The 21,721-nt window shown below is 28.8% G+C and overlaps 1 protein-coding gene across 1 annotated transcript; it reads right to left on the bottom strand.

Annotated features, from left to right (window-relative positions):
• Nucleotides 1-181: 181 nt before the first annotated feature.
• Nucleotides 182-7,896, bottom strand: LOC123898080 (NAC domain-containing protein 21/22-like). Its single transcript, XM_045948937.1, has 3 exons — nucleotides 7,601-7,896; nucleotides 2,857-3,131; nucleotides 182-1,195 (listed from the first exon to the last, which is right to left on the bottom strand). The coding sequence occupies exons 1-3, from the start codon at nucleotides 7,764-7,766 to the stop codon at nucleotides 716-718; spliced, it is 921 nt and encodes a 306-aa protein (XP_045804893.1). The 5' UTR covers nucleotides 7,767-7,896; the 3' UTR covers nucleotides 182-715.
• Nucleotides 7,897-21,721: the final 13,825 nt, after the last annotated feature.

The raw sequence follows: 21,721 nt of genomic DNA, 5'->3' as shown, positions 1-21,721 counted from the left end.
TGTGGTGAATAATTTGTATAGTACGCTATAGGTTTCGGGTTCGCTCCCAAGTCATTGTAAAAAAAAAAAACTAAGAGCAAATGATATTATTTTACCCTAAATCTACGACATGTCTTATTTCTAAAAAGGCCTTCTCATTCTTGATCTATTTTTAACAAAAGAAAAATAATCCTCCATCCAATTAACTAAAATGAACTACCAATTTATAAGTTCCAATTACAAAGTCCCATTTTTCTAATATAATGGGACATATCATGTGGATAGATATTTATATATCAATAGCTAACAGCATGAGAAAAATATTTAGATACTATTATCATGACTTAAAACAATGGATTTCCTCTTCTCCCCTTCAATACTCCTATTTTTGACCGTGTAACTTTTCATCGAAATTGAATACGTTACATCATCATATTGCAATTGCAGTTGTAGAGGATTCAGATTCCTTTTCACCTACGTAGTTTAACACGAGACCTAAATTCTCTACCATTGTTGCAGTATGGTACTTCCTCCGTCCCAAAATATAAGTAAAAAATGGTCAATCAAAGTGGATGTATTTAAACTAAATTTTTAACCAAATACATCCATTTTGGTTGACCACTTTTTGTTTATATTTTGGGATGGAGTGAGTAATGCAACATCCGTAGAAATCCGATTTCTTAAACTTGAGGAAAGCCAAACCAAGAAATTTGAAATAGGAGTGAAGTAAACCACATTAGTAATTGTTCCACATGTGGGGCATACCCACATCAGATAAGTAACTTTCAGAACTTCCTTCTCCTAAGCTTGGTGATGACCCTTTTAGAATTTGATTATTAATAGGGTTTCTTTCCATTTTTGAGAGTTGACTCAAAACAGCTTTTAAAACTTTTCTATCACATGATAAAGGGTCTAAACTATAAGGTGCTTCTCCAAATGTAGTTGCATTGTTATTGTTGGATATAGGTAATTTTGGTTCCATATTATTGGTTGTTATATGGTTGAAGATAGGGTTTGTTTGGTTTTGAGAAAAAATGGAGAAGCAGGGCACTTGCTCAAATTCATCTGTATGGAATTGAGCTTGATCAAAACTTATGTAAGAATCCATTAATGCTGGAAGTGATGAAGATCCTGTGTCATCATAGCAACTACCCATGCTTGGTTTTGTAGCAACTTCTCTGTTTTTGTAGAACACCCTACACAAAACCCAATCTTCCTGCATATACATAAAATTATAAAAATTATTACTTTTCTTCTAAAATAAATATCATTTTAAGAAAACAAATAAATAAGTGTAATAATATAAAAACAAGTTTATTTTTTAGATTTATAGAAAGATTAATGTATTTGGTCTAAAAGATTGACCAAATACGACAATCCTTTCATGAGTCTAATTTTTTTTTATAAAGCGAAGAACATCTAGATATCAGGGGATAAAGTAGACGTCGTCTTCATCCTTTGCCCATATCTTTTTATTATATATAAAAAAAGATATATACAAAAATTGAGGGACATAAGCTTAACTCAGTGAGTCACGTAAGACAATGAAACATACCGTATCAACTTCTAATTAATCTTAAAGACAAAATAGAAGTCTAAAAATAAAAAATTTCTTATAAAGACTAAAGAAATATTAACAATTATCTTAACCGTTGCAAATCCTGCCACCTCAACATACAAGGTATCTCAATTTTCAGCAATTAGATTAGCGATTATTTGCATTCATCAAGTAAAAAATTCATGACTTTTAAAAAAAATTATTAGACAATTTATAGACTTGGAAGAAACATTATGAATATTTTGAAAACTAATTTATCGAATTTAAAATAAGTCATTTAATTAAGATAAGACGGTTTTGTGTTGTTGGCTATAGCAAACCTATTTTCAACAAAGGACATACGTAAATATTTGTAAATGGGAAAATTTTGTAGTTTGATATGCTTACATAAGTGTTTGATAAAAAATTCAAAGAGGATCTACTTAGGTAAGCTACCCAATATCTTTTTGTAGTCACATTGTAGCCAATAGCCATGTGAGACAAATATGGTTTCAATACAAGATAAAAACATATTCCAAAAGTCAAAAGTCCTTTAATATTTTATTGTGAATCACAAGTTGCCTCCATGATTCATGCAAGAGAAATAATACAATATTTACCAAAAATATATTGCAAAATATATTTTATTATGAAGATACTAAATGAATTACTGTTAAGAAAAGTTGACCATTTCTTGTAAATGGAAAACTAAATACCCCAAATACTATATAGTCATTTTTCTCCAAGGCAAATTAAAATAAAGATTGTGCTATTTAGCATGAGAAAATTTGTATGCTGTACCAATACCATTAATTATTCAATAATAACACAAAAGTCATGAAATTCATTTTTCCGCAGCCACAAATATTCGCGTCTTCTAATGTGAACCTCTAAAAATGTCTAAAGGTCGACACCCACCATTTTTAATAAAATATTCATTTTATTAGAGATCCGTCTTTTAAAAAAAAAAATCAAGTCTATTTTAGGGGACGCCTCCCCCTCCCAAAATTTACATATTCTCTAGAATTAACATATCAACGTACATCATAAAAAATAGTCAGACAATTTATATTTTAAATTTATTAATTTAAAATATAAATCGTTTGATCTCCATTCAACTATTCTTTTTTTTTTTTTTTTTTTTTTTGGTACATCCATTCAACTATTCTAATTGTTTAGATAATTCAATTTGATTGTTCAATGATTACAATAAAGGAGATTATCCCTTAAAACAAAATAAAATGTTACCAAGTGAATATATAATACTTAGCTGATCAATGCACATAATCAAAATATTTGTATGGAAAAATAAATTTAAATTGATCTAATATAATATTTACCTTAGAAGAAGAAATTTTAGGAGGGCCATGAGGACCCTCAATGCGAAATTCATGCATAACCCATTCAGTTTTTCTTCCTTTAGGTGCCCTTCCTTGATAGAACACTAAAGTCTTTCTCATTCCAACAAGAGTGCCTTTGCGAAGGATAGATCTGTCTTTTCCAGTTGCCTTCCAATAGCCTGATGCAGTTGCACGATTTGTTCGTAGTCCTGTGGCATACTTACGGTCTCTTTGTGTATAGAAATACCATTCTTTCCCTCCCACACATGCTGCATCTGCATCATATTCATTACATTCAAATTTTAATAATTAATCAATAATTATATCATTGCTAACAAAAATTATATTTCCTAAACTAAAATATTGGGCTCAGTTAGTTAATGAGCTCCCTCAAAAACGAATTATTCGAAAGAATTTGAATTTGAGTCTTGGTAGGAACAATTATTGGACACACTTACTTATCTTGCAGCCAAATTCTAGAATATCAGAATTCCCTACTTCTGGGAATCGGAAGGTTAATACCAAAATAAAACAAAAGTTTACTAAATATGTGTGACATAATACTATTCACAGAATTTAAACTTCATCACTCGAGATTTTTTTTTTTACGGGAAAATATTTATATATTACAAGGAAAAAATACAATAAGTACTCGACCAACCATAATAAGGTAAGTACATGTAATATTCATCCCAAAACAAAATCAAACTAAGTTAAAACTCTATTTAGCGTTATACCACCTAAAGTTATCTAGCTATACAATCACTAACCCGCATCTCATGTTTAGAACCATAGTTTGTTTTATGACTTTTTAAAAAATTACTATTTATTAATGATATGAAAAAGAAATATCCTAAGAATAGAGAAAATATAGAAGAATAAATAGTTAAAAGTATATAATATGAAGGAAAAAAAAATGATAGTATTAATATTGTAAGAGATATATAAAATGAAAAAAAAAAAAATTGCTAGAATAAATTACATTGTGGGAGAGGGGTATGTATGGTAGAAATAAGTATGTCAAATAGAACATGGGGGTTGAAATTCTTTTTGTTATATGAATTTGAGTAAGATGAGGAACATGTGCAGTTATAGATCACAAGAAAAGGTGTAAATTAGTTTTATGTTAAGTCAACTATGACTAGTTAAAACCAAGTGTCCTCATTAATAATATATTATCATAGTTTAACTTAATCTACTGAATTAAATGCTCATGATTTTTTTTTATTTTTTTTATTTTTTGGTTACAAATGCTCATGATTTTTATTTTGTCAAATAATCTAAGTATCTAAAATTTTATCTATAATATAAATAAGTGGAGTATCAAAAATTTGAATTTAATTTCTACACATAAATGTGATATTTTTAACAATTGAGTTAAGTTTACGGCATTTTTTTTTTAATTATTACAAGAATTGATAATTTTGCTTGAGGCAAAATAGAGGAAAGAAATGCATAAACTATAATTTTTATTTTGTTTTTTTGACTAATTATTATTATTGTTTGGATGCAACTTATATAATCTAGATACTATTGTATAGGCCCCATATATACATAATTGTAGCATCTTCCATTAATAGTTGATGTGTCTTTTAATTTGGCTATCCTTATCAATTTCTTTTCAGTCATGACATGCTTATATAAAATACAAAACTGATTATCGCGATTTCATGATCAAACACAGTTGAAATTATTTTCAAAATAATTAAAATACATACACATGGCCTACTTCACCAAAGTTCCAATGTTGACCCATCATATCAAACCTAAAATTCTATTTTGCCCTTGGTGATATAAAAGTTCTATAACTATTTATAGATTTATAAAATAAAATTATAATTAGTTAAAAAAATTACATTTAAAATAAATAATGTTAAAAATGGAGGAAAATTTTACCTAAGATAAATATATCAATTTTTATGCACAAATAGTTTTAAACAAATATTCAATTTGATAAGTTAATAAAATTTATTATTTAAAATGAGATATTAAACAAAATAACTCATATTAAAACACTTTTCTTTTTACACAAACTCATCTTAAAACACTTGAAAGTGTTTTCTTTTAGTCTTTTCTTTTTGATTGACATAAAATGTAGGATCAGCAAAGCTTGAAGTTCAATCACTTTAGTATGACATGTATTGTAAGTTAATCACGTTCATGTATAGTATAGGCGTGTTGTTGCCTTGCAATGTAAACAATGATTTGCATTATTATGATAAGAATCACTATCAAACAAACACTTTATAATAGGACAAGTGCAGTGTGTCAATTTTATTTTAATTTTTTAATCAAGGTAATACACAGTATATATATTGCAAATACTGTTAGGAAGTACTGTATATTGTTATCTTATGGAGTATATGATTTTTAGAGCTTCTTATTCAAGATTAGGCATGACAGTGGAGCGGGACGGACTGAGTTGTACCACCTCCGCACTTGTCCCTATCTCCCTATACCATCTTTGCTTATGCGTCCAAATTATATCGACGATAATAATTGACCGCTCACCTCCACCTCTAGTGAGGAAAGGGTCTCCATCCTGCCTTTATCAGCAGAAACTATCATTTAAAAAAGTTGTTTTTGAAAAAATAAATCCTGTTTTAAAGTTTTTTTTTTTAAAAAAAGATAAAAATTGAAAAAAAATCATGTTACAAAATTTATTTTCTTTTTAAGAAGGATAAGTAGGTAAATTTTTTTGTTAAATATAAGAACAATATAGTAATTTTAAGTAAGACGGGGCGGGTGTAAGCACACCATGCACCCACCCATGTAATTAAATTTTAGGTCGACTTTTTCCCGCTAAATTCGGGGCGGGTCCAAACAAGCGCGGATAGATCTTAGTCCATTTGCCATGCTTATTCAAGATTTTAACCTCAACTTAATTACATCATTTTTCAAGGTGCGTGTATGAGTATGTATTTATTTATGTAAAAAACTACTTATTATAATTTTTATCAAAAAATAATTTTATTTATTCATGTAAACATTTTATAGCAAAATTTTTTAAATCATAGAATTATAAATTTCTTTTTAAAACAATATGGTACTATTTTCCATTTTATTGTATCCTTAATAAAAAAATATAATAATAGTACTATTTTTCAATATTTTTCTTTATTATGTAGTGCTTGAGTGCCGCCACCTGTACCTAGCTATCTCTATTATATAATATGGCTGGGATTAGGAATAAACCACATGACACTCATTAAAATACAAAGGCTTATGTCAACTTATGACCTACATAAAAATTGAAAACTAAAAATAATGTTATATGCTTTCTAATTATTTCACAAAAATAAAAATAGAAAATATATGTATATTCATGTTACATTTTGTGTTAGGAATAGGCTTATGTTTGCTTAGGCTTAGTAGTGTGTGGCTTGGCTTGTGCAGCAAGCAGCATATGCAGGCGCGCGGGTTGGCTGGCCTGGCCTGCTGTTGGGCTTGGCTTGGCTTGGCCTTGTATCTAGTCTAAACTCATTGTATTGTAACTAAGCCTATATAAGGCATTGCCTATGATGAATAAATCAGAGATTCCACTTTGCAATTAACATTTTGTTCATAGGTGGTGTTGATCTAAGTATGAAATGAAAATTTTGTTAGCAGTTTACGAGATGTCGTCGTCTACTTAGTGGTAATCAGAGTTTGATATTGTTTAGGTTTAATTTAGTGGTGAAGGGTTTAAATATTATGCATGAGGTATTGAATTCGATTATCTGCTTCTTTGTAAACAAAAGAAAAGTTTGATATTATAATTTTAAAGGAGATATATAATTCAAATATTTTTAAGTATAATTGTAAAATAATTGTTAATTTCACTTTTATTAATAATAATTTCTCTATATGCTCAAATGAATTAAGCAGTAGAATCAAATTTCAAAATAGCATGGTTACTTCTCTATGACATATGATACCATTAAATTAACATAAAGTGTCAAATTCTGGTTTACCAAAATTGGAAATTAAATAGACTTGTGATATATAATTCTACTATGATGCATCATTACTCACAATTACTTAATAGGTAAAATTTTCTTATCAAAGCGCGCGCGCGCACACACACACTTTACAAGTGTACATACAAATTGGGATCTATTATAACCATTACAGTTGCTATCATAAACTCAATCACACAGTCAATTTTACCCTTATCAAAATTTTAAAACACCACAAGAATTCAACATAATTGAAAGTAACAACTCATTTGTACTTTACCAACCGCAATATAGCAAACTGAAAAATTGATGGATCAAGCATAAATAAATACAAAGAATCTTATTTATTTTTTCATTTTACATTAGAAATAGGATAGAAAACATAAATAATGAAATATTATATATTAATTTTTGTGAATTTTTTTTTAAATGGAAAATATATTATATTATATATAAATATATATAAATAAAGAAACGAAAATAGTACAAGAAAAAATTAAGAAAAATAAAGAGGTATCAAGAAAAATAAAGAGGTATCAGAAATACACTCCACTAGAACCTAACAATCTCTAAGGTAAGATAAATATTTTTTTTTTAATGTGAAGCTAACAATCACTTGTTAAGGCAAGATAAATTTTTGTGAAGGTCTAATGATATTTTTTTTTACTCTAAGCTCTAATGAATATGTATACAAAGAAACATAGCATGTGTATATATGAGGCAATAATAACTATTTATATTAAGGAATGCATGATCAAGAAGGGAAAGAATAAAGATTCATTGATATATAGAGAATTAATACTAACCAGGAATATCCCATGGCTCACACTTGTTAAGGTCAACATCAATCATGAGAAAGGAATCACTATGTGTCACCTTCTTCATCAAGTAATCACAAACAAGTTCTTCATCTCTTGGATGAAATCTGAATCCTGGTGGAAGCTTTGCCTCTACCATGCTTATGTTGCTCATTTTCTTAAAACTTTTTTGTTTCAAATAAAGATATGTTCTAGGAGGAGAAAGATTTGAATTGATGATAAATTTTTGAAAGATAGAAATAATTATAGAGAAGGAGGAGGTGAAAGGTGTATATATATAAATGAGAGTGGGAACACAAGTGGAAAAGTCAACATGTAATTAGTTGTTAAGTGTGAGGGTAATTATGTAATTAAATTGTTGTATTTTCATTATTATTATTATTAGAAATATGTTTATATGATGATGTGCACAAAAGAATAGCTGCCAACTGGCTTATGTAGTGATGTGTATCTCTAATGTAAGGATCTTTGATTAATTTTGTTATATTAAAAAATTTATGAATATTATTCCATAAACACAATTTAGATAGTAAAATATTGTATAAACTTTAAATATGTAGATATCCGATTTAAAATTACAATTTTTATTTCTTAGTAATTATTATGTGACCGTAAAATAAAATAAATTATTGTATAAATGTCATCATCACACTATTATAAAATAAATTTGTTGTAATTAACTAAATAGTATGACACAAGATATAGATACATGATTCATTTAACCAATTAGTTCTAAATTTGATCTCTGATTGATGGATATGGAGAAATATTTATTGGGAAAAATTAACTTCTTAAATGGATCACAATTAATTCGAGGTGATTACTCTCTACATTTACATGTAAATGATATCTTTGATTTATAAAAAAAAATGTGAATTAAATTGAATGAAAATATAAAAATTTACAAAAAAATAAATAATAATTAGGGAGTTGGCACATGAAGCAGCCCCATCCAAAGGAGAAGTAGGGTACACTAGGTGATGAGAGTGATGACATAGACATTATTTTTTGTTTTGTCCACTTGTGCATGATCTCTCTCTCCTATTAATTTATCTTTTTGTTTTCGTTGAATTATTTAATCATCTTCATCATGAATTACTAATTAACTTGTACTTATGCTTGGCTCAAAACTAGTAATAAATAATTATAAAAAAAAGCTAGTAATAAAAATATCTCTATTTTTTTTTTGTATGTATTGAATTCACATTGGATGTTTAAAAAAAAGAAAAGAATTCACATTGGTTGTTGATAAGCTGGCATCCATAGGAATTTTCTTGAATCATGACCTTTTATTTAGAACAAAACTATAGGAGTCAATTTATTAATTTAATGATATTGTAAATAATTTATATTATTTGATGAGGATAGAGTAAAGAAAGATATAGCCTAAAGAGTGTTTTGTGCTGAAATATGATAGGAGGACAGGGGAGTTAGGACGTTAGGTGATCAATTTTCGTCATGAGAATTAACAAATGGGGTAAACATGTACAATTATTTTAATCAATAATTAACTCATATGTTGAAAATAATTACTTTTAATTCTTTTTATTCAACATACTATTTTTTTCAAATAACCTAGTAGTTAAAAATTTCACCTTAAAGCAAATAAATAGAGTGTCCGGAATTTGAACACCAACTTCTGCATATATAATGTGATATCCCTACCAACTAAGTTAACCTTACAAGGACCATACTATTTTTTTTAAACAAAAAAAAGATAACTATTACATACTCTTTAATTAAAAAGAATGGGATATTATAAAACAATATATGTAATTTCATTTTATTGTGATAAATGTTTCTGGTGAGTTAAGTATCACATTGTTGTTTATAAAAGTAGAGGTTGTGCCATTTTATAAGCGAAAAGACACACAAACTCAATGCTTTAAAGTTTCCGGATAAAAATATGGTGTCAACATCACTTAAGTTTCTTTGAGCCCAATATGAATAATCCCCTAGATTGCCCCCTCATGACCCAACAGTGGTATTAGAGTCAATGGTTCGACTAACTCCTTGTATCGAAAGTCTTCCCGACAAATGTGATAAGACAACGAGTCCCGTTGAGCAATGACAACCGCGGTGTAAGTGATGCAATGACTCACACTTGAGGCAGAAATTGTTGTGGAATGTGTGTGATGGATTAAGTCTCACATCACTTAAAAAAAATAGAAACTTAAATGAAAAGACCCGTAAACTCAATGCCTTCGAATTTTAAATATAGATGTATTGTCAAAATCATTTATACAATTACTTTAAATCCAATATAAATAATCTCCTAAATTGCCCTCCAATGACCCAACACATTCATATTTGTAAATCCTCTACCAAGAAAAAAAGTGTGGTATGGTTTCATTTTTTAAGGGCTCAACTTCTTTCGTCCCACAAGCACTTTGAAAGTACACAATTATAAGGATCAAATATATCAAACTAACCAAGACAATGCCAATGGTTACAGTCTACCGCCAAAAAGAAGGGTGATAAGGGATTTACACTAATTTTATTCTATTTTAATTTATCTCTCCTCAAAACTATAAAAAATATTAAATCTCAATCATTATTTTTTTAATCAACAACTACAATGACATATTTTATCCTCTCCAAATATATTTTCCACTATACAAAAGTGAGATTTCTTTGTGAAACATTTGGCAACTTCTAGGAATGAGAGAGAAATCAATGTCCTTTTTCGGTAAATTAAATAAGTTACAATATTTACAATTTGCTGAAAACATTCACCCACGAATCCATGAGGATGTGAATTATATAGAAGACCTTTCGTTTCCATTTAAAACTTAAAAAGGTTGTAGTAAGATTTCAAGATAAGCAAAGATTATGGACATATAATTTTTTAAAATAAAAATGCAGCAATAAAACATTCTCTGAATAAGAATCTTTTCTCCTTTGAATATTCAGCACAAATAAAAATAAAAACCAATTGAGATGCAGCTAAATAATTAAAAATTGATTTTAAAAATAAATGAATTTTTTTTTTTAATCTAACACTCTTGCACACATATAAAAGATCATATCGTTAAATAATACCTTACAAAAAAAAAATCATTAAATATATGTGATTAAAAAATCAAACAAATGAATTTTTTTTTACTAAATAATGTATTTAGTATCCGACGTCTCAAATAGAATTATATCTATTGGAAGAAATTTATGAAGAAAAAAAAAGTTTCATGCATGTTGAATGACACATATGCACTAAGAACATATAGTAAATTGATGGGTGCTAGTATCTTCTCAATCTAAGATATTAAGACCGTCTACATCGAAGGATGTCGAGAGGGCTCGCTATCTGATGTAGACGGTCTTAACCTCCTCAATCTAAGATATTAAGACCGTCTACATCGAAGGGTGTCGAGAGGGCTTGCTATCTGATGTAGACGGTCTTAACCTCCTCAAATTAAGACCGTCTACATCGCAGGTTATCACTCGTGAAACTCACTTTGCAGGCCACTCATTATCCTAAGTTCCTTCAGTTTCTCTATTGTCGAGTCTCTAGTGAGCTCTACTGTTTGATCTTTAAAGATTTATCTCGAAATTTCACACGCAAAATTTCTTAAATTTTTGTTTTCGTTTGAACTTGGTCCTTTTAGTTTAAAAAAAAAAGTCATTAATTATGCTATGAGGTGAAAAATGTTCAAATGTGACTTTTTTTGTCTTGGACAAATATAACTAATTTATATGTAGTATTTATTTAATTTCCTGAATAATGGCATTATATAAACTTGTCCTATATATGAAGGTTACATTTATCAAACTTACTACAGTTGTACAAAATTTGTCAAACTTGTCCTTAACAATATTCACCAGGGTACTATAGTAGTAGGATCAAACCAAACAAAAAGTGATATATATATATAAGTGCTCAAATTACATTTGCTATAAAATTGTGATAAGCATATACATGGGGCCAGGTGGATCCAGCCACACGTGAATCAAATAGTCAATGCAGCTAATTTTATGCATTCCCTCTAAGTCAACTTTAAGTAATTGACAATTTCCTACTACCATAATTTCAAATTCAATCCGTTAACATAGAGTGAAGAAAATTGTGTTTATGTTGTATAATTTAATAATTAAGTCATCAAAAGAATAGTGATATTGATGAAGTATTCTTTATATGAAAAAATTTAGATGAGATTAATATGAAGAATTCACCAAGTCAATAAACATCAAGGCCAACTCAATAAATCTATAGATCTAAGTGAAATTTGAATAAAGTTATAGGTCTTTTAGTTTAATTGGATTTTATCAACTTTTTGTTTAACAGCTGCTTTTTGGATTCTTATGGGCCAATTATTTTTTATTCGAGATCGGAAGTTAGTGTCTAGTGAAATTTTTATGCGTCGGATTGATCTTTTCTAACAATGAGATTATAAGTGAATCTCTATTAGGTGGTGTCTTGGTATTTTCATTGGTGTTTCGCTATATACGACACCTTTATTTTGTAGTTCCTCTTTTACCAATCTTTTTTCATCTTGTGCAGAGACCTGATTATTAATGAATAATATATTTACGTTCAAAATCTGAATTATTTTGCTTGCGGTCTTATTGGGTCGACCCTAAGAAAAATATAAAGTTAAAAAAATGTTTACATGCATTTACATTTTTTTTAATACCCCTAGGACCGACTAACATGTATTTACATATTATCCACCGATAAAGTCCACATTGATGATTTGTACCCAAAAAAAAGTTCAGATTGAATCTTCATCTCCTCTAAATAATTTTGCATCCTTCTTTTGTAAGAGTTCTTTGAAACCGAATGTCTAACCCTACTTTGAATTGGATCATCATATTTTCATCTTAAATTTTGTATTAAAAAGAAAGTTGCATTGTTTATTTTTTTGCATTGTTGATTAGACTAGCCTTGATCAAAGTAATTTAATATCAATAGTTTGAAAAGATGTACATATTCATGAAATAGACTAAATCCGTGTGTGCCATCACAATCATCATATTTTAAAAGGGAAAAAAAAAATGAACAGTTAGATAATGGAATTTTGACATGGTTTGGCAAAAATAAAGCAATTAGTGGAAAATTTGACAATTTCCATATTATCTTTTTATGGTTAGGTAACACAAGTTCCTCATATTTAGGTATTGAATTTTGGTGAAGGGATCACGTGTGCATCATAAATGTCTTAATTGAAAGGGAAGTGGCTGCCAGTGTATTTTTTTTGGAACAATTTGTTGTTGAAGAAATATGGTGACTTCAAAGTTCTATGAACTAACTCAATTAAATGTCCAATCATAGAATATTTTAGGCTTAATTAGTAAAATGGTCCCTTAAAGATATTTTTTGTTTTACATTGGTCCCTTAAAGAAAAAAAAGACCGAATAGGTCCCCTAAAAAAAAAATGTCCAAATAGGTCATTTAAAGACATCTCCGTTAATCAGTTTGGTCTCTTAAAGACATCTCCATTAATCAGTTTGGTCCTCGAACAAATGGATGAAAAAGACCAAACTAATTGACGGATTTGTCTTTAAGGGACCTATTCGGACCTTTTTTTCTTTAAGGGACCTATTCGGTTTTTTTTTTTTCTTTAAGGGACCAATATGAAATCAAAAATGTCTTTAAGGGACTATTCTATTAAGCCAACATTTTATTATTCCAACAGTACTTTTTGTGTTTAAATAACTATGCAAAAATCATATAGTGAAATAATGAAACTAGACTATACTTTTCCACCTTGGTTCATTCCAGTTTTAATTGTCTGTTAATTTTCCTGTCTATCTTAAAATTGTTAAATTCTAGTAGCATGTACTTTTGATATTTTTATTTTTTTAACTTTCTCTTATATTTTTTGTCGGTAATTCCGAGTTCGGTCGCAAGATTAAGAAAGTCTGGCCAAAAATTGCTCTCACAAAAAATCGAACTCGAATTCTCTTGAACGATGAATCCGACCTAGACAAACAAGTTTTTCGTTTTTATACTTATATAATATATTTACCATTATAAAAAACTATATAGTAAGAAATTCATACATCACCAATTTTTTTATCTATATGATGTAAGAGAATTATATAAAAAAAGGAGTGACTATATCTAATATCTAACTCTAGAGTCCGGATGTAATTATTGTAATTTTCTTGGTCAAGAACTAATTATATTATTTTTTAGGTGTTGGATTGAACCTACACAGATTGAATGTATTTTTTTTTTTTTTGGACTTTCAATGAAGTTCCAAAATTAGGTATTTTTGCAATATTAATTTCACTAATGGACATTCTTTTTGGAAAAAAATAAGTACACCTGGAGGATGCATTATTATTGAGACCAACAAATCAATAAGAGTAGGACCTATCTCAAGTGATTTGTTTTTTGCAAGGGATCCATCATGAACCTTTTACAAAAGTTTGTATAATTTTTCTCACTTCCATCTTAAGATTTTTACATTGAATGAAATAAATTTCGAATATAAGTTTGTTTGTTTCTTTTGAACTACAAAGAGAACAATTTATTGAATACATGGAAAGAAAAATAAGTGCAAGTCCACGTAAAAGATGAAGTACAAGTAGTATTCAAACCACACTACTGAATAAGCACCAACGCCCGAAAGAGTCCAATGATAAATACTAGAAATATCTAAAAATATAATCTATCTAAAATAAACACAACTTCTAGATTTTTTGTCAAGAGTCATTGCAAAGACATGCCATGTATCTCGTATATGCTGGAACCATGCACAAATTTACCATTACTTGACACTTTCACTATTCCTTTGTAATTATCATTTTAAGATTAACTTTTTTGCTATGATATTTTTAACTATTTATTAATTTATTTATTTATTTATTTTTATGCAATAAAAAGTTAATGGTATCGTTGATGAAACAATAATTAGGGTTACATTGAAACTGTAAAAATGACAAATAAATATGAACAAATTTTTCTATAAAAAGTAATAGAGGGAGTAGAAAAATGGGTTGATAATTTTCCATGTTAAGACTTTGGAGTGATAATTAAATTGTGAAAGGGTGCTCACTATATAATGTAATGGTTAACATGAGCAATTTTAATTTTGTTCAACTTTCAATGTAAACTATGCATGTAGTCTTAAGTAGAAGACTTTTCTCAAAAGAGCAATATTTATTGGTAAGAAACAAATTTTTTTGGTTTTTTCTAATTAACCCTCACATAAATGGAGGGTAAACGCCCTATGTTGACATGACACCAATTAAATTCAGCCATATGTGTCCAAGTCAAACACAAAATAATTTTTTACCAAAAATAATTTTGACTACTTTAATTTTCAAATAATTATATTTTAGGTAACTACTTTTTACTAATTATATTTTAGCTTACACATATTCTTATCATTTACTAAAAAAATATTTTTCGAAAATATTATTCATCTTTTCTTTTTTCGTAAGATCAAATTTTTTCGCCGGCGCTTCGTTTGTCGTCGCTGCTTCACTTGTCGTCGTTGCTGCTTCACTTGTGATCCTTGAAGATCGCCGCTTCCTTAGGCTCCGGAATCACTTCTCCATCATCAGTCTCTTCACAATTGTTTTTCAGAATTTTGTTTCGGCTACGTTTGTTCCAGAATCGGTTCATCTAGATAACATTGATTTTATTTTTTATTCTCTTGTATGTTTTAATCACTATTTGTCAATTTAACAATTCAAATAGCAATTACAAATCCCTCAAGGAATTAAATCGAAGCGACGACGACAAGTGAAGCGGCGGCGACAAGTGAAGCGGCGGCGACAAGCGAAGCACCAACGAAAAAATTTGATCTTAAGAAAAGATGAATACGTAAGAAAAGATGAATATGATTTGTTAAAAGTGTTTTTTAGTAAATGATAAGAATATGTGTAACCTAAAATATAATTATATTTTGGTAAAAAATTATTTATGTTTGACTTGGACACATATATGGCTGAATTTGATTGGTCATGTCAGCATAGGGCATATACCCTCAATTTATGTGAGGGTAGAGAAGTAGTGACCAATTTTTTTTGATATTAATCATCTGCTTCTCAAGAGAAGGTCATCTAAAATTCAACCGCACAGTACAAAACAAATATTGAAGTTTAACAAAAAGTACACCGTTATGGTGTGTATTCTGCCAAATCCGAAACCAACATTCTCTAAAAGACCGCTAAATCGGCTTTCACATTTTTTCGTTAATAAAAATTATGGTACTAAATAACATTTCTCTTCTTATAATAGATAGATCGAGAAAAACTTTGTTCAGAATAGATATATCTTACAAAGGTGCATGTAGTAACTAATGTCAAACTTAAAAGCATTGATGCTTATGTGCCAAAAGAAGTTAAGCCAATTATAAACAGCCATCCAATACAAAAGCATGAAACTTTTAGGCCAAACAAATCTCAGGTTATGCATGATCTAGATCCTGGAATGTGACTAAGGAAACGGTATAAGACAAACTAAACTTCAATAATTATGAATTTGATTTCATAGTGATCTATATAGTCAATGCAATATTATTTGTGTAGTCGACCTGAAATTATATTCATTAAAGGTTATGACATTGATGTACATTATCCGAGATATATATGATAAGATCAAAATGACATGTCCAAATCCAAAATCTTTATTAATTTCAGAGTTTTGAAACTAATTGATTAATAAACTTTGGTTAAAGTAAAAAAAAAAAAAATTGGTTAAAGTAAAATTGTTCAAGAGAATTCCAGTTAAAATTCTAGCTGAAACAATTATTTATATATCAGATATATTACTTACTTTTCAGTTGAACTATGATTATAAGAGTCTTTTTTTTCTAAAAATCGAAGGGTTATAATTATAAAAAAAAATGTTTTGTAAGATTGGATTAAAGAACAATAGTTTAGAAATTTGAATTTGTTAATTAAAATTTCATACACACTAATCATCTGAAAACTTCAAAAGAAATCAAAGCAATTAATGTCTCAGCTAGGTTTTACTACTTTTACTATTAGGACAAACTTAAACATCAATGTCTTTCTTAACATCCCCACCATTTGCAATTTAAGTGTTATCAAGGTGGAATTAATGTGGAAATGTGGCTCTAGCTCTGTCATAGAAAGCAGGTCGTGACTTTATTTTAGAAAGTGTGCATGTGTGAAGCCAAATTCTTATGAAAAATATGAAGCAATTTCAATATTATAATATTAATTTGTTATTCTAATATTGTCTTACCACTACTTAAAGTCACAAAGTAGATAAAGTAGCATGCCTACATTATACATTCACTAACTAATGAAAAATGGGTTCAATTTCCATATATGTTAATTAGGAGGGATAACTAAATGAGATAAGAAGTTCGATATACCTCCGGTAAAGATGTGATGACTAATTGTCTAGTGAGCTTAGCTCAGTTGTTGGCAGGAATATTTCATTATATATACAGGGGGTCGGATTTGAATCTCGATCATTCCATTTATCCATTTTAATTAAGAGTGAAATTTCTAACCATTAAACTAATTGACAAAAAAAATATAATGATTAATTAATGAGTAATTTTTTACTCTGTTTTTGGATAAATAATTTAAGGAAAATGCTAAACAGTGCCCCGGGGCACTAGTTAAGGATACAAATATAGAAGTTTTATCTCGTAAATTGTGTATTCAATGTTTTAATATGTGAAAAGCTATTCTCTCTTATCATTAACTTTATCATTTGTTTCCTTTTTTAGTATGCTTAACTAGTGCCCCAGGGACACTGTTTAGCATGACCCATAATTTAATTAAATATTTATAACATAAACATTTATTATTTATTATATAAGTGTTTATGTATAATAGAGATATTTTGATAACAAAATATAAAATTAAATTGCTTTTCGATATGTTATAGGTTGTTTTTATAAGTTACATGTAAGCCAAATATAACTTATGGACACATTATAAGTGTTCTTGCTAAATACTAAGGTGTGTCGCACTCAAGTTCAGGTGTTTTTATCGGGACTTGCAAAGGTGTGCTATGTAGTCGAACCTTATTTTTTGGAGGCTTCGAAAAAAATTATATGGTAGTAGACTTCTAATTAAAACTAATAAAAAAAATAAAAAAAAACTCAACTGATTTTTTAATCTATCATTGTTAAAAAACAATTTGAAAGGTCCCAACTTAAAGTGACTATAGGTCCATTATTAATACTTCATTGGAAAAACAATTTTTATATATTGTTGATGTTATATTGACAATTTAAAAAATTATTATCATATTTAAATTTTTTGCGTTTTTTTTATTAAGGGATTTCTTTTTAACATTTAGAGTTGGACCTCTAAATGGTCGAAACCCTAATTTTTATTTGAGGAATAATCACTTTCTTGCAAACGAGATAACTTTCCTCTTATAGAGTTACTTGGTAGCATGGAAAGTTAGAAACCAAATCATGGGTCATGGGTTGAGAGAGTGGAAGCGCGTGGATCGAAATCGTGGTTGAGCTCATAGTCTCGTGGCCGGGCTCATAGTAAATGTGGTTGAGATCGTAGTTCAGATAATAGCCTTGTGACCGAGCTCATAATTGTCATGGCCGAAGTAAATCGATCTTGTCAAAAAAAAAAAAAAAAAACTGAATCGATTCAAATAGGCCGATGATTATTCATATTTCAATGTATACTTCTAAAATTTCATACATCAGTGCACCTAGAGAAAAAATGACAAAAAACAAAGATGTGAAATTCTACACTTGTCACTAAGAGAAGATTTTAAATATAATCCTCCAAGTGTGTGGTAAGTGAAGTCAAACTCAACAAAAACAACTTAGTGTATGTTTGGTTTCAATTCTGGAGCATCCAGAATTGATTCTGGACGTGTAAAATTGATTCTGACTTGTTTGGTTTCTCAAAAGTAGAATTGATTCTGCCTCCAGAATTGATTCTACTTGAAGCTAGAAATCGTAGCTTCTGATTCTAGAATTGATTTTTACACTCAAATTTTTTGTTCAACTCACTTTTTCATGAATATATCCAAACATAAACCACTTCAGCTTAAAATCAATTTTGGCCAGAATCAATTTTACAGAATCAATTATGCCAAAATCAATTCTCTCCGCCGCAGAACCAAACACACACTTAAGAAATGAGAAAGTTAAGCCAATCACAAATAGCCATCCAATACAAAAACATCAAGCTTCTAGGCCAAAAGATTCTAAGTTTATGCATGATCCAGATTCTGGAATGTGACTAAGGAAACAGTATAAGACAAACTAAACTTCTATAAATTTGAATTTTATTTCATAGTGATCTACATGGTCAGTGTAATGTTTGTGTAGTCAACCTGAAATTATATATATATATATATATATATATATATATATATATATATATATATATATTAATAAAGGTTATGACATCGATGTACAATTCTTAAGAACAACTGTGCACAATTATCTAAGATATGATAAGATCAAAATCATATACATGCCCAAATTCAAAATCTCTTCTTAATTTCATAGAGTTTTGAAAATTCTAATTCAATTAGTGCAACTCTAAATTAACATATTGTTTTCTCACGACTCAAGTGTTAATGAACTTCAGCTAAGGTTGAATTGTTCGAGAGTGTGAGTTTAAATTATAACTGTAATATGTTTTAGTTAGATTTTATTTACTTTTCGTTCGAATTCTTAATTATCAAGACTCGTTTTCTTTGAAAACAAAAATATATTATTTTGTAGCATACAATTACGAAATTGAATCCTATGAAGTCAGCAACCATGCAGTCAGGCTACAGTCAGAAGTTGCTAACCGTCTGATCAAAATTGAACGCATAGATCTTGTTGCAGTTTTAATTTTTTAAAATATTAAAGTTTCTGACTTTAAATTTAAACCGTCTGATCTTAATCAGACGGCCCTGATTTTGCTGAGTGCATGCAATCATGGTCTTTGAATGCACTCAATCTACATCCTACAATTACGGTTACTTTCCATTCAAACTTAAAAATGATGAAAATTTGACTAGAAATTCATGAGAATGATGTTATACCTATCTTAAACCACAAAAGAGTTCATTTTTTAGTGTTTCACATGCATCTCACATATACAATAGATTCATTCATTCTTCTTTTTATTGATGGCAACATTTAATGTCATTTTGTTTAGTATCGACATCAAAAATGGTAAGAAGAAGATTAACTAAAAGACCTAAACGACAAATTAGTTTCAACTAAAAGCACGTGGCATGCATTATGGTACTCACATGTAACATTAAAGCCGCCTACAATTGTAAGATAACAAAGGTTTTTGGTTCATGTTCATGAATTGATTAATGAAACACAGAGTTTCCAACATTATAACCACTATTGACAAAAAAAAGGTTACTCTTATCATCAAAATTATCTAAATACGGCTTTTTTTGATAGAGAAATCATATACACCTAAATGGGTAATAATATTGATATTTCCTAATTAATTGGAGCACTTAAACACTAGTATGTATTTAGTTTTTCTCTTTCGTGATTTTGTGATCTTGGTAAGGTGTTATTTTATTTTCTCGTCTTGTTGCAGTGTTTGTTCGATTTATATTAACAGATTATATTCAATGAATGATTTTAGTGTAATTAATGTTATTACATGTTTGTAGGCTATATCATGTTTGTAACCACTCAATCATTATATGCTATTACATTGGATGTCATATTTTTGTTTTTATCAATTGAAATTTGTTTTGTTCGATATATTCTATTGATTTAAATAAATTAATATTTTTTTTAGTAAAAAAAAAAACAAACGGAATAACTAGAATCGATATATATTGTTAACCAACATGCGAACATAAATAAGTTGCGTTTAATAGCTCAAATGATTTGAGTTAAAAATTAAAATATCTAACTTAAATCTTAGTGAAGAAGAAAAATATTTAAGAACTAATATATTAACATTTTGTCAATAAAAATCATGCAAACACAACCAGATTTTACTGGTCAAAAGTTCTTTAAGGATTCTCAGTCAGTGAATGAGATTGAGACCAAGTTTAAAAAAGGAATATACCTCGTGGCATAAGCAATCTCAAACTAGAATATTTAGAATTCACTGAGATACTTGGTCACGTCTTGTTTGGCACAATGAAAGTTACAAAATAACAAAATATTATCAGCGTTGCTATATTACTATATGACAAAATTGAAGATAAAATTGAAGATAATTCTAACAAGACTTAGAATATCTCCTTGAAATTTGGAGTATAAGAGACTTTACATCTATAAGACTATGAAGTACAGATCCATTTATTCACACCACATGTTAGCAGATCAATCAAAATCAGCAGAAGAGTCTATCTAGAATCAAGTAAAATTTCCGGGTAAAATTTGTTTATTGTGCACTTCAATAAGACTCTGTTTGATAAAAATAACGAATGGCGAATACGCAACTTAATAGAGGACGAGCTTAGACTCCCACCACCGCACTACGGCAACTCTAAAAATATTGTGAAATTTGTAGAATGATTAGTCTTGGTCATGTGTGATAATAGTGAAAATAACACTACTTGATAATTAAAAGCACCATCACTAAAGGATACAAAGATGGACCATTTATTGAACAGTGTGTGATGACCAAAAGAGAGTGAAACAGAGAAAAGGACATGAATATCATTCATTGGCTAATAGAAAAACTATGTTTAATTTTGGAAGGATTTTAAAAAGTTATGGAAGAATTGAACACGTAAATCAGAAGCAACATGATTGTCAATGCCACTTCAACATACACAGCTGCAGGATTACATAACTTGAAAGGGGGGTGTGCAAAGTAACCAAGCAAGATTAAGATTAAAGACAAATCTAAAAAACATTTAGTGAAGTGGAAGCAGATAACCAAAAACATTGTATTTTTAAGGGAAAAAATGTTTTGTTTTTTTTTTATGATCATGTCTAGTAATAAGTAAATAATAACATTTAAATGTTTTGGGAAGAATTTTAACCCATTTGACATTCTCCAAAATACAAAAACAGTGGAACTTAGGCCACACTATCAGCCTCTTATAGGACCATACACTTCTATCTATGTATCTGTCACACAAGGACATCATTTGTGTGGCACATTTCACCGCACTATTACTGAAAGGAATTTAATTGATTTATAGGTATGAGTGCTTATTCGAAAGTTAATGGATGTTAAATTTGCTTTTATAACTAATGGCACATCCTT

The sequence above is a fragment of the Trifolium pratense genome, linkage group LG7, assembly GCF_020283565.1.
Source record: "Trifolium pratense cultivar HEN17-A07 linkage group LG7, ARS_RC_1.1, whole genome shotgun sequence".
Classification (NCBI taxonomy): domain Eukaryota; kingdom Viridiplantae; phylum Streptophyta; class Magnoliopsida; order Fabales; family Fabaceae; genus Trifolium; species Trifolium pratense.
Note: the sequence above shows the minus strand (reverse complement) of the source record. Positions and strands in the feature narration are given on the sequence as shown.

Coding starts and splice junctions, on each gene's coding strand:
- LOC123898080 (XM_045948937.1), bottom strand. CDS start 7,766: ATGAGCAACATAAGCATGGTAGAGGCAAAGCTTCCACCAGGATTCAGA. Junction 3,132..7,600: donor TGAGCCATGGGATATTCCTG/GTTAGTATTAAT, acceptor AATATGATGCAG/ATGCAGCATGTGTGGGAGGG. Junction 1,196..2,856: donor CTAAAATTTCTTCTTCTAAG/GTAAATATTATA, acceptor ATGTATATGCAG/GAAGATTGGGTTTTGTGTAG.